Source organism: Ahaetulla prasina, chromosome 5, assembly GCF_028640845.1.
Source record: "Ahaetulla prasina isolate Xishuangbanna chromosome 5, ASM2864084v1, whole genome shotgun sequence".
NCBI lineage: Eukaryota > Metazoa > Chordata > Lepidosauria > Squamata > Colubridae > Ahaetulla > Ahaetulla prasina.
Window position 1 is genome coordinate 54,813,711 of NC_080543.1, and position 14,349 is coordinate 54,828,059.

The 14,349-nt window shown below is 39.7% G+C and overlaps 1 protein-coding gene across 1 annotated transcript in view; it reads right to left on the reverse strand.

The window, feature by feature from the left end:
* Window positions 1-568: 568 nt before the first annotated feature.
* The window catches only part of GRIK1 (glutamate ionotropic receptor kainate type subunit 1), a 181,260-nt gene continuing 167,479 nt past the window's right edge, over window positions 569-14,349 (reverse strand). Inside the window, exons 15-16 of the mRNA XM_058184958.1 lie at window positions 11,532-11,782; window positions 569-992 (exon numbers count right to left, since the gene is read on the reverse strand). Coding sequence (XP_058040941.1) covers window positions 837-992; window positions 11,532-11,782 — 407 coding nt within the window. The 3' untranslated portion in view covers window positions 569-836. The remainder of the gene's footprint in view (window positions 993-11,531; window positions 11,783-14,349) is intronic.

Here is a 14,349-nt window from a genome sequence, read left to right on the forward strand (position 1 = left end):
TGTCTCAACATGAGACGGTTGAAGATTGGAGCATGTGATCGGCAGAGGAGTCATGAGGGTGGGGATTTTGGAGTTTGTATTACTGAGAGAGGAACCCGGATCCCCAGATTCGGATTTCAACCAACTGTGCCAATTTACCTACTTTGAAAGATGTTTGCTTTGGAGTGTTTTCTGCAGGAGGGGTTTTCTGGAACGCTGACAACCACCTCTGGCTGGCCCCAGAGTGGGGTGGGAATGGAGATTTTGTAGTATCCTTCACCTGCCATGCCCACCAAGCCACACCACATCCATCAAGCCATGCCCACAGAACCAGTAGTAAAAAAAATTGGATTTCACCACTGACTCAATAGGTGAATAAATATGTTAGATCAACTCTAAACAATTGGGTGTCTGAAAAACCAACTAACCTAATTTAAGGTACCACTAGAATGTATAAAAATGATTGCTAATGAGAATAGATGGGTATGTAGACATACTTATATGTGAAGAAAGTTTCATATAACTGAAATAAATATTTGATGATTTCTGATATGAAGAAATTGATACTCCAGTCCCCAAAATTCTTCTTTTATTTATGTATAAAGCACATACAGCAAATAATAGGGAAAAGCAAAGGGATGCAAAATAGTGATATTATTCCAAAACTAAGGATGAAATGCTTTGGGATGATTAGTAGTCGATGAATCATAAGCGAAGACTGAATCTGTTGTATTTCCTCTGGATTAAAAAGAAGAAAATCAGACTCTGAAATAAAATAGTTGTCTTTTCATGAGTAGACATCAAGGTTTGTTTTTGCCTTCTATCCTGATATTTCCTACTGGGAAAATTGCATTTATTCAAGCCATGGTTTCTTTTCTAAGAGTCCGTCTTTGATGACAAGTAAAGATATTTGTGAAAGATGTACGCCCTTTAGTTCTTGATCTTTTCTTTAATTTCTTCTGATGTTTGAGTGAAATTCCAAGCTCCTCCATTATGGCATTAAAAGAAAGACACTGATAAAAGATAGGAGAGAAAAATTTATGGGAGTTAACAACAGATTTCTACCATGAATTTAATAGAATTTAAACCTAGCTGTAAATGTGACAGTCATCTCTTGCGGAAGTAATTATGAATATAATGGTGATTAATTTGTTCACTGATATCAATAAAATAACCTCCCCTTAAATACAAATCATCATTTTGGTGGGTTGCAGAAAACTCTGATACCTGATAACTATTTGATCATCATCTTTATTGTTACTGTTTGATTATATATTATTAACTTTTGGACCAGAAAATATAGTCAGTTCTTTCTTCAGTCTTCAATAGCTCTTGACTTAGCTATGATTTTTCCGCCCTGTATGAGGTGCACTGTGGCTAATGGATCTCAGAATGTATAGTAAAAAAGTAAATAAAGCCAATATAAATTTTTAAAAACTATAGCAGTATAACCATGAGAAAAACAAAAGAAAATTAACTATACCAAGATAAGAGTACTTAAGACCCAGCAACAAAATTACAGCAGTGTGGAAAAAAGATTTTGTTTTCTTCATTTAAATCTGTGTTATTTGCAATGCAAGCTAGATTCTTGTTTCTTTGATAAACAAATTAGGAGTCAGTTTCAAGTTGCAATGCTCATTTTAAAAAGCAAAGAGATACAGATGTATGTCATCTTGACAAGAGGAATAGCTGTAAATAATCAAAACCATATGTTAACTGCAGTGATAGTCTTTAAACTGTATACCTTAGTTTTCTACACCATTTTTAAAGATTAGAGTCCTGATCAATTACTATCTTGTAAAAAAAAAAGAAAGAATATATTGTAGGAAAGGAATTGAAAAAGTCATAATTAAACAGGCCAAGTGACAAGGTTGTTCATGGCCAATGGAAACTTGTTTTTCCCCTGTTCCATCTGTTTTATTGAAAATGAGTTTTGTTGTTCTAAAAACACCTGCAGTATGACTGTTTTTGAGGACTGGAGTAGAAAAAAATGCAACTTTACAGCAAGTAGACAGGTGTATATACATATATATGAATAGACGACTCTCATATTTATCTTCAAGAAAACACCTGTACTCTATAGAACGCAATATGCTTTGTATGCAGTAAGTTCCAAACTCAACTCCTAGCAACTGAAAGTAGTATAAAAAAACACTGGAGAATTGCTGCCTGTCAAAGTAGCAAGCCATTTTCCCATGTTTCTGTTATAAGTTCTGTGTTGAAGTCAATGTCTGTGAAAGTAGAAACCTGCGTGAAGTTTTTTTTTTAAAGTCCTTATTGTTCTTGAAAAGGTCACCTTCCCAAGAACATTATGAACTAATGTAAAGACCAGAAATCTATTACCATCATATAGTAAGACAACAGTCTTAACACATAATAAGATAAAAATATAGGGCCCTCAAATTATTCACATCGGGGAATGAAAACAATAAGAAAACAACAGTCAAGGAAAAGCCACCTGTGCCGTCTAGATGTTCTAATACCTGTACTTTCTTGGGAAATGAAAATTTGTAGTCTGATACATCTGAAGATACAAAAGTTGGAAAGGCTGACGTAGAATACAGAAATATGCAATAAATGAGTATAATGACCTAATGATCAGATTGACAGGTTATATGTATAAAACATGCAAAAATTATTTTTCACCCATATTTTTATATATAGAAAATATTTTTTAAAATGTAAAAGAAGATTATGACTTAACCATACATCTTCATTTACTTGAATAATTGTTATATTCAAAATAGTTAAGCATGAAACCAGTGCAGAAACTCATTGTAAAAATATTAAGGATAATTTAACACCTTAAGATATCAATTTAGATAAAAGGAAAAATGGCACACAGAGAATAAAAAATAATTGAATGACTGAATCTGAAGACTAAAACACTTTTGGAATGTTATTTCATATATAAACATATTAACAAATCAAGGGCCTGAATTATAATCTGAACTATCTTAAGTTATTACATTCAAATTCACACAAAGAGGAAGATCTAAACAGTTTTATATCTGAGCAGTTTTGTACCTAAAACGACTGAATGAAAGTTTGGGGGCTTCCGGAGACGACTTCCGGTATCCAGCGGCAACGGACGTCTGGAAGGCTTCTCCTGCCTCCAGCGCCCGAATCCGGCCGCCGCCGAGGCCCTCAGGGGCCAGGTGTTCCGAAAAGGACACCTGCCGCACGGACGGCTCGCCAGGGGTCTCCCAGCCGACATACAGGACTGTGGGGACCGATGCTGGCGCGTCCTAGGCTCGGCGGGGTTCGAGGCCACAGGCGCGGCCATTATTTTGGTCGTCGCCTGGGCGCTGTGCCCAGTGACACGGGGCATTGGATTATAACTGCAGCAGCCTGGTGGTGAACAGGGCGGAGAAGAATTGAGGAGGAGAAGGGAAGGAATATCGGTGGCGTGGTGGAGTGCTCCGGTGCGGGGGTTTTCTCCCCTGCGGTTGGAAGGAGCACGAGTTATTCTGGAGAGGAGAACTTAAAATAAGAAGATTACGGTTTTGTGGAGCTCTGGAGAAGAGGTGATGGAGAAATTTAGGAGGGAAGGTTTGAGGCCCCCTCCTTCTGGGGAACAGTGGTGGCGTCCAGCTTCCGCCTTCACTATGAGAATTTTGATGACATCACTTCCCTTGACTTCCTGGTTGACTAACTGTACTCTGGACTCGTTGCTCCTGTGAGTGCCCCTGGTGGATCCGGAGGAAATTACAAGGATACTGTGCCTGCCTGAGGATTTTGTATTTTTTTCCTTAATGGCAAAGGTCAGAGACCAACTGCTGGAGAGATGGAGAATTTTGGAAAAGTTATCTAATATGGACAAGAAATTGGATGAAATAAGAGCAGAAATTGTGACTATCCAAAAGGATTTAAAGGATACTCAACAAGTTTCAGCAGAAAACAAGCAGAAAGTGGAAGGTTTGGAGGGTGAGATGCGGGCAGTGCAGAAAAGAGAGGAGGCGACAGGCAATGCTGTGCTTGGACTACAGATGGATAAAATGTCTTATTTCCTTAGGTTTCAAAATTTGGAAGAAGTGGACCAAGAAGACTTGAGAGATGTTGTGACTAAATTGTTGGGAGAATTTCTTGGGAGAGGTGTTGATTTCATGAATTGGGATGTGGATCGAGTTTATAGAGTTAATTCGCAATATGCACGCACGCATGCAGTTCCCAGAGAGGTTCATGTCAAATTTGTGAGAAGAGAGACGAGAGATGAAATTCTTAGAAAACATAGGAGTGGGGCACTGATTTACAGGGGCAGGGAGATAGCCATTCTGAGGCAGATTCCCAGACAGGTACGTGAAAAAAGAAAGAAATATTATTTTTGTCAAGCAAATTGTACCAGAAGGAGTGGGCTTCAGATGGCTGATGCCAGAGGATTGATGATTTTCCGGGAGGGCATTACGAAAAAATCAGTACAATTGCGGAGGCTACGGCCTATGTGGAGGAACACAAAGCCTTCCTGGAATCAGATGACCCAGGAATTGAAGAAGGCGAGGTTATAGATCATGGGGCTGAGCGGCTGCCGCTGTTGCGGCCCTGGAGTTGGGTCAGGCTGAACCCAGAGTTCTGAGATCCAAAACTAGGAAGTGATAAAGATATTTGTGTTGGTTTTCCTTATTCTCTTTTGTACGATATTCTGTTTATTCTTGACTCTTCTTTATTACGTATTTAAAATTTGCAAACTTAGCTACTTCGTGTCACCTGCTTGCCTTATGGCTGTTGTATGTGTTAAAAAATTTGAGTAAAATTCTTATTTTAGATAAGAAAAATGAAAATTTACCATACCTGATATGTATTTGTATAAACCTTTTTTGACTAATAAAAACTTTTTGAATAAAAAAAAAAAAAAAAAAAAAAAGAAAGTTTGGGGGCTTCCTATCACTTAATTTCACAATGCAAACCAAGCAAAAGTTGAGTTGATTTTACAAGTTAAGCATCTTATTTACAATGCTGCTGGAATGGACATGTTTACTTTTTTGTAAATGTACTGTAGTCCCCAGCAATTGGCAGCCAATCATACTGTGAGGCAATGAGGACTTCTGCTCTACCCCAGCCATTTTGTACCACAAGATAAATCCCTTTCCACTTTAAAAATAAATTTAAAAGATATATTGTGTACTTGTGTACAATCCACTTATCCTGCATATTGTGGCGCCCTGTACCCAGTCCTCATTTCCTGCCATGAGACTATGGTATTGGGAGTTAGAAGGTGAGTAAGCCAAAGATTTCCAGACTACCCACTACAACACAATCTCTCACACAGTACTGCCATTACTGCTATAATTCTCACTGTGGAAAAATTTAAAACAAAGTGCTACTAAAACATGAAGAAGCTGGGGAAATGCTATAGTAGACACAATCTAGCTGTTGGGGTTCAGTTTGATTTAATGTCAACCTGTCCCCAAAAGTCTTTTTTCTTAGAATGTTTTTGTTATTTTGTTCTTTTTATGTTTTTCTCTTTGTTCCTGTTCTATCCATTTTGAAAAATACATTATAGACAGGAAGAAATCATATACATTGGCCACAACATAATCACTAGTTGTGCCATCATAAAGTTATTTACCTAACAGCTGTGATTTTGGATTTTTAAACATAAATTTCCAGATGCTGAGCTCCTGGCTCAGAGAAGAGAAAACTGTAGGCAGGTACCAAGTTATTGATGCACTCTGGCATTCTGTTAAAGATCTTACACATTGAAGCCTGATTCAATAGTTTCCTTGGCTAGATTGTAGGGGAGGTGATATCTTAAACTGCGTTTGCAAGGCCTTATCACAAGCCCAGAAACAGTAGGTTTTTGGCAAAATGAACTCAGGTAGAACAAAAAAATGGACTACAGTATACAAATAAAGTAGATTATAAGATTCACCATAGAGTATTTTAGTTATAGGATTAATTCTTAGCTCATCTAATCTATTTTAATTATTCCTTATCTTACAACCAATGTAATATATTGGATTAGATAACTATGATTCTTCCCCCTTCCCATTACTGCATATATCCCTGAGACCATTAACAGCCAATGTTAACCAGCTCCTGCAGGCTCTTGTTTGGAAAAGAAAGACCTCATTAATTTATTGCTAAATATAAAGATATAATGTTTTAAAACCTCATTTTTACATTCACTCCAAAGGAAAAGTATGATTTTAATTAATTCCATCTGGGAAGTAAAATGAAGGCAAATTATTCATATCTAAAAAAAGATGAATCGTACAAAAATAATCCATAGTAGTTACCGATCCCAATGGAAATACAGATGCAAGCAGCAAGATATGTAACTGTTAATTGCTCTAAGTCATGCAGGGCCAGCACGAATGAGCATTCCCAATGGAGCAATGGAACAAGATTCGTATTTCTCTCCACATGGTTAAATAAATGATAAGGCCCATGCACTGCATTACAGATGAAGATTCTATCTGATCGTGATGAAGATTCTATCTGATCGTTATTGGCCGTATAAATTCAGAGAGTTTCAAAATAGCCACGCTCACACACACTTGTTCTGTACAGAACTTATAATTTGAGGAGTAATTTGACATTTCAATGCAATACCTAACTACTATATCCGTACAGAAGTACAGGATGATGGTTGCTGCAGCACAATCAAAGCCCCACCATTTTTAATAATTATATCAGTGCACAGAGGGATGGGACTTTGATCACATTGTCACAACTGTTATATTTATTTCTTTTTATAATTGTTCCCTTATCCCAATCCTGCACACATCACTGGTCTGCTATTCTAGAAAAGAAAACAGCATTGTCATATTATATTCATAATGTTCTACTATACAGTTGTGGCCAGAATTGTGGAAATCTTTTGGGAAAAGTGTATTTTTGAGGTTTTATGCCTAATAACACCACTTTTTGGGGAATAGCCCAGACCTTAACCCAACTGAAAATCTATGGAGCCAACTAAAGAAACTTGTTAGTTAGAAGTGACCCAGCAATAAAACCCAGTTAATAGAAGCAATCATTCAATCTTGGTTTCACATGATAACAGCTGCAGAAGTAAAAGACTTGGTTCACTCCATGGGAAGACGTTGTAAGGCTGTAATTCATGCTAAAGGTTACCCAGCTAAGTATTAACTGATGTGATAATGTTTGTATATTTCATCTTTTCTATGGTGATAATTTTTGTAATCTCATTTTTTCTACATGATTCACTTTTCTTCTTTATACTGTAACTGCTATTTTAATAGCAAATCATTCATAAAACTTATTGCATTACATTCTTGATTAAATTATCTTTCCATTGATATATAATTTTATTGTACTGCTCCCCCAAAAAAGTGGTGTTATTAGCTAGTTTTAAAAAATACACTTTTTCCAAAAGGTTTCCACAGTTTTGGCCACTACTATAATATGGACAATGAAAGACATTTACCTACATTTTCTCAAATAGGCTGAAGTATTACCTGTTTCATTTCTTTTTCCTATGCTATTTCACATGCTAGGCTTCTATTGGAAATACCAACCCCAAACATCCCTGGGTACATGAAAAAGGTTATTTTGACCTCAGAGTTTCTTCCCCTTAATGTATATTGTGGACAGAATTGTGGATATCTTTTGGGAAAAGTGTATTTTTGAGGTTTGTTGCCTAATAACACCACTTTTTGGGGAATAGCCCAGATCTTAACCCAATTGAAAATCTATGGAGCCAACTAAAGAAACTTGTTAGTCAGAAGTGACCCAGCAATAAAACCCAGTTAATAGAAGCAATCATTCAATCTTGGTTTCACATGATAACAGCTGCAGAAATAAAAGACTCGATTCACTCCATGGGAAGACGTTGTAAGGCTGTAATTCATGCTATAGGTTACCCAACCAAGTATTAACTGATGTGATAATGTTTGTATATTTCATCTTTTCTATGGTGATAATTTTTGTAATCTCATTTTTTCTACATGATTCACTTTTCTTCTTTATACTGTAACTGCTATTTTAATAGCAAATCATTCATAAAACTTATTGCATTACATTCTTGATTAAATTATCTTTCCATTGATATATAATTTTATGGTACTGCTCCCCCAAAAAAGTGGTGTTATTAGCTAGTTTGAAAAAATACACTTTTTCCAAAAGGTTTCCACAATTTTGGCCACTACTATAGTATGGACAATGAAAGACATTTACCTACATTTTCTCAAATAGGCTGAAGTATTACCTGTTTCATTTCTTTTTCCTATGCTATTTCACATGCTAGGCTTCTATTGGAAATACCAACCCCAAACATCCCTGGGTACATGAAAAAGGTTATTTTGACCTCAGAGTTTCTTCCCCTTAATGTATATTGTGGACAGAATTTGGTCTTAGCTAAACACACCTTTCCTTTATGGTAACTATACAGTATGGATTGAGGGTTGTGTTCGAATCCCTTGTTCTTCCCGAATTAATTTGCCACAGTCTAACTCTGTAGATAAGGTAGTTCCAGAAGTGGAGTTGGATGGATGAGTTTGTTTACACTGTTGTCCGTAAAAGAAACAAAAGGCCTTGTTGCATGCAGAAAGGAAAAGATGGAAGAAAAAGAAAAAATAAGAATATTAACTAATGTAACAAAATTTTAAAGAGAATGATACCAAAACTTACAAAACATGAAATTTGTGAAACGTATCTAATAATATATAACTTTTCTAGGATACATATTCAGATTTTACTGTATTATCTAAAATCTGTTAATATATTAAAAATTAGCAATTACCTTCATATTTGTCATCTCTTTTATTAAAACTTGATTGAAGAAAAGAATTTGAATTTCTTATTATTTTATTGGCTGACAAGAATCAATCCATTTTTTCAGGAATATATATACACAATATTTGAGTCAACTTTGCTTTAATGTTGATCTCTGTCTGCTTTAGACCATTAAGAAGGTAACATTCTTGTACCTCATATACAGTAATTTTGTAGCAGGGGTGAAATTAAAAAAAATCCCCTACTGGTTCTGTGGGTGTGGCTTGTTGGGGAGAGGTCATGTGACTGGGTGGGCATGCCAACTTGACATCACTCACATAGAGGGGCTCCTCACCAGCCCCTCCCCTCCCAGCCACTCTTTGTCACGAATGGTAGGAATATGGGGAGGAGAATATTCCTGCCTATCATCCTTCCCTCAGTTTGTGCTGAGATTGAGGAATGGATGACAGGCAGGAAAATTCCCTTCCCCATTTTCCTGCCTTTCACAAAAATGGTTCCATTCCAGGTGCTCCCCCACTCCCTCCTGGGGACTACCTTAAAAAGGACAGGTTGCAGAAGCTCCGTTCTGAATGGAGGAAGAAAAGTTAGCATTCTCTCTGCTGCATTTAACACTGAATTCTGTGGCAGAGAGAATGCTAACTTTTCTCCCTTCGTTCAGAATGCTCCCTTTATGGTTCCCTCCTGGCCCCCTCCCTCCTGGGGACTACCGTAAGGACACAGGCTGCAGCAGCTCCATTCTGAATGGAGAGATAAAAGTTAGCATTCTCTTTGCTGCATTTAACTTTGAATTCTGTGGAATATTGAGTGGCCGGAAGAGGTGAGCGGTGACCGGCCGGGTGTGGGTGGGACCAAGGAAGGGTAATTACTACCGGTTCGGCGAACTGATGCCCATAATCCCTAGCGGTTTGCCCGAACCAGTCTGAACCGGTAGGATTTCACCCCTGTTTTGTAGCAGAGATCCAAACCAATCCTAACATATAAGCATAAAAATAAGAGATCGCTGCAATGATAACAAGTATTTATATGGAAAATTTTGAGGGCAACCCCAGGCTTTGCATGTTGAGGGTCAGATCTTCAAAAAAGTAGAATATTTTTTCCTGGAGGTGAGGAAGAGGAGGATTAAGGGATACTTAATCCTTTGCAAAGGTTAAGGTAATCAGTTTGCCTCTTAACTTTTCACCTCAAAAATAATAAAAAGAGCCAAATGGGATTTAAGGATTGCAAAGAGATGTTGCACATTACAGTATGTACCCTGCTGTAAATTATGGTGTTTTCTAGCATGGTTTGGCCAAATGGGGCTGTTACATGAAATGGGGCTATACTCACACATACTAATTCATCTTCATGCAAATATGCACATAGGGGCCCATATTATCATATATTGTAGTACCCTTTATATTATTTTATTAAATTATATATATTATATATTCCCTGAATATTCTCTCACACAGTTATTTTTCCACTCCACCATTCTAATGAACGAAGATGTTCATTCTTTGCAACCCTCACCCTCCTAACATCAATCACTTGGACAACAAGTGAAGACTGTACATCTTCAGATCAGTCTCCTGATATGTCTCTCTTCCAACTTAAATTGCAACTCCAGTGTTAAAGGAAATTGCTCATTGGGGGCATCATTCTTATGTGTCATCTATTTAAATTATACTTTTGCTTGCACCAGGAGTGGTTTGGGGAATATTGGTAAGGATGATGCTTGTGTCTTTTTATACTTAGCAGGGTCATTTGTTCAACAGCAAGTCTTGGAATCCTTTGTTGAAATACCAGAGTTTCATTCCCTTTCTCAGATAATGCCAAAAGATTTAAGCAGTGAAGGCTGAAAAATGCCCCGTAATCCTAAAAGCTTTAACCAAAAACTTTCTACTGTTGACCTCACCCCATTCCTAAGAGGATCATAAGGGGCGTGCATAAGAGCACAAACGTGCCTACCGTTCCTGTCCTATTGTTTTTCTTTTCTTCTTCATACATACATACATACATACATACATACATACATACATACATACATACATATATATATATATGTAGGTTTTTGGTTATTCGGGTTTTCTCCCGCGTAAAATTGGAAGTGTCTTGGCGACGTTTCGATGAAGTCTCATTCGTCATCTTCAGGCTTCATGACGAATGAGACTTCGTCGAAACGTCGCCAAGATACTTCCAATTTTACGTGGGAGAAAACCCGAATAACCAAAGACCTACATACAAACACCCGCGAAAACCTCAGAAAACACACACACACACACACACACACACACACATATATGCTTATACCTCCTAATATTTACGCTAATATATGTTTATATACTATATAATCTTTTTGTAGGATACTTATATATATTGTTGTGACAAAATAAATAAATAAAATAAATCAATCCTCACTTTGACTCTTGAAATTCTATAACTTCTTTTCAGCTGCCCCTTAATTACTACCCAGTATGCTCTCCTGCAGACAAAAAGCATGAACTCTGCATTTCTTTCATTGCACTAGACAGGCTTATTGAGATTAACAGTATTGTTATAATGGTGATGAAGCAATGACACATTGACTTTGCTGACAGTTGTAGCCTTATAGAAGTGCCCATAGCACTAGCAGGAACCTATTGTATAGGGCTGATCATTGGGAAAAGACTGATGTTGGGCAGAGTGGCTTATAAAAAGACACAAGTGGTTCATTATTAGTTATTTTGGTTATCTTCTTAGTACAAAAGGCTTTAGGCCAGATCAGCAGAAGGCAGTTCTACTGGAACTCAATAATAAGGCAAAAGTGGGTTTTGTGTGCTTGGTTGGATCCCATTCTTTTATGTGAAGGTACCTCCCAGACTGAACTCAGCTGGACTTACCTGTTCAATGTCACTATTTTTCCTTGATTTGTAAACAAATTCTCCAATAGCTACAAACACAGAAAGAACTAGTCCTGCCGCAAGCACTATGAAAATGCCCCCAATGTTTTCCACGCCGAGGGCACTAGCTTCTTTACTGTCCTCTTCTGGGCAGCCATTGCCTCGCCACCACTTTTCCTTCATCATGTGCAACTTTCCTTCCTCTTGTAACTGGAGAACGGCAATGGTGATTTTGTCTCTATAAGGAGAGCCTGAAGGAAAGGAAAAGCAGTAAAACAAAATTGAATATGTCAGGCTATATAGGACCACGTTAAAAACAGTCACACAGGTGCAATCCTCCCTGCACACATTTTTTTGTTTATTTGTTTGTTTGTTTTTAATTTAAGATTATAAATTCACCCAACTCAACACTGATTCAGGGCTGCAAGCAGTAAAATACTTCAAGGTTATAGTATTGAATAAGTATAGTATTGAATTGCTTCCCTTTGGAATAGTGAAAGTCTTATCTTGGTATTTTATAACATTTGGTTCATTTACCAATCAGATTTGTAATCTAATTACAAAGCTACTTTATGCAGAAGTAAAACATAAGATAGCCAGTTAGATATTTCAAAATTTGATCTTTATCTAAGAATCTTACAAAAACAATATTAGTTATTTCTTCTCCAGAGAGACTGGTTAAAAAAATGTTTCCTCACAAACAGATTGTGACTTTAAATCAATTACTGTGTAATTATTACTTTAAAGATTTGAATTTGGTCTTTTGTAGTTCACAACAGTGCCAATATTCCCAGTTTAAGCAAGTTTTAATCGCTCAGTTTGGGCCAGATGCTTTGGCCACTTCAAAGGCACCTGAGATCCATGACTGAACATATTCTCAATATATCATTATTAAAAGTTTGAGGATATTTTTAAAGTACTGGAGTAGATCAAGCATGGATCACAGAATTGGAATCTCCACCAATACCCCATAAATGATTTCGTGTTCTTAAAAAAGTTTAAACAGTACTGATGAATTTGAGATTAAAACTGATTAATAAATATATATATTTAGATTGTATTAGACTCCCTAAGGATGGATTCAAAGCAAGAACATCAGATTTTCTCTATTGGAGGATTTGACTATTATCTGAAGAATGGTGAAGTAGTACATCAAGATGGCGCGGTGACGATCTTCGCGGTGCGGTCCGCGGCTTTTCCAGGGGGTCTGGGACCGAGAGGGGGGTCTTTCTTAGCCCTCCGGCCCCAGACCCTCCCGGCGGAACATCAGAGGAGGCGTTTGGGCTGAGGCCCGCCGAGCCGCGAGCCTCGGAACAGCTGATAGGCTCGGCGACAGGCTCGACGATTTTCCTCAGCGTCTCCCCGGGGCGGTGGTTGTTTGGCGGTAGGCCCAGCGGCTTGGCGGCTCCCCTGGTGGCTCTTCTGACGTTTCTCGGTGGCGGCTCTGCCCTGACTCGGCGGCTCTGCCCCGGCGACTCTGCCCTTAGCGTCCTTTATGGCGGTTTAGCCCCGGCGTTTTTTGGCTACGGTCTGCCTGGGCCTGCGGAAAGATCGGCGGCCCAGTGACGGCCCAATGGCGGCTCTGCGGTCCTGCGGCGGCCTTGCGGTGGCTCAGTGGCCCCCTCGGGGGGCCGGCAGCTCCCTCGGCATCTCCCCACCTTCCTTGGGGCGGTGGCCGTGGCCGTGGCGGGCGCTGCGGGCCTTTGGGTCTGGCGGCGGTGGCGGCGGCGGCGGCCCCCCCCAGGGGCTAGGGGCCTTTTTTCCAACAGTGCTGGATGGGACTTGGCTGGACTTCTCTCCCTTGGAGCCTGGCGTTTTCCTCGGCTTATCCTTCGGACTTCTGTCGGGGCCTTGCTGGGCCTCTGGCTGGGGTGATGGCCACGGCGACCGCGCTTGGCTTCCGGGTATCGGCGGCCATGGCAGCGGCGGCGGTGGCCCCACTCCAGGGACTGAGGGTTTCGATCAATGCCTGAGAACGGTCTTTCCATCAATGCCAGGGAGGAGGAGGCGAGAAGATCGATCGCTGAGTGGTAGTGGCGGAGGGTCAGATGTTGCCATCTGAGGGTTTCGATCAATGCCTGAGCGGTCTTTCCATCAATGCCAGGGAGGAGGAGAGACGAGAAGATCGATCGCTGAATGGTAGTGGCGGAGGGTCAGATGTTGCCATCTGGAGGGTTTCGCCCCTCGGAGGAGGATTCGGAGGTGTGGCTGGCCCTCTTTTAGACCCTCGGCAGCTCGGCCTAGGACTGTTCAATCAGGCCTGGAGTGTCGGAGCAACTGGGTATGGAGTCCCTGACATCAAGGCCCATATTGACTTTAACACCAATTGACTGACTTGATGGAGAATGGCTAGTCATCTGTACCTGGGGCAAGTGGGACCGTTTGGGTTTGAGGGCAGAATAACGGCCCCATGGAGCCCTGGAAGTCCACGGTTCATCTCGCCAGCCAGGGAGCCTAACCTTGCTATAATAACCGTGCTACAATAACACCTTGACATTTTGACCGGCCTGGATGGACTGCTGACCGTTTTGTACTTTTATTTACTTATGCGAAGATTTTCAACCGCGGACCTTCTTGCCCTGCGAGACTCCCCTCTCTCGCAGGTCTGGCCCTCCACATTATCGAGGGCACATCTTGAGGACGGGTTTTGGAACCCTGAGAGATGGCATGCGAAATCTAGGAGGCTTAGGGGATTTTTAATGAACTCTTTTAGTCGTTTTTATCGGGGATTTTAAGGGAATTTTAAGGGGAGGAAAGGCGGGTGTGGGGGGTGGCCCGCCGAGGGTGGGGCCAGTCACTGCGCGTGTTTGCGGCGGAG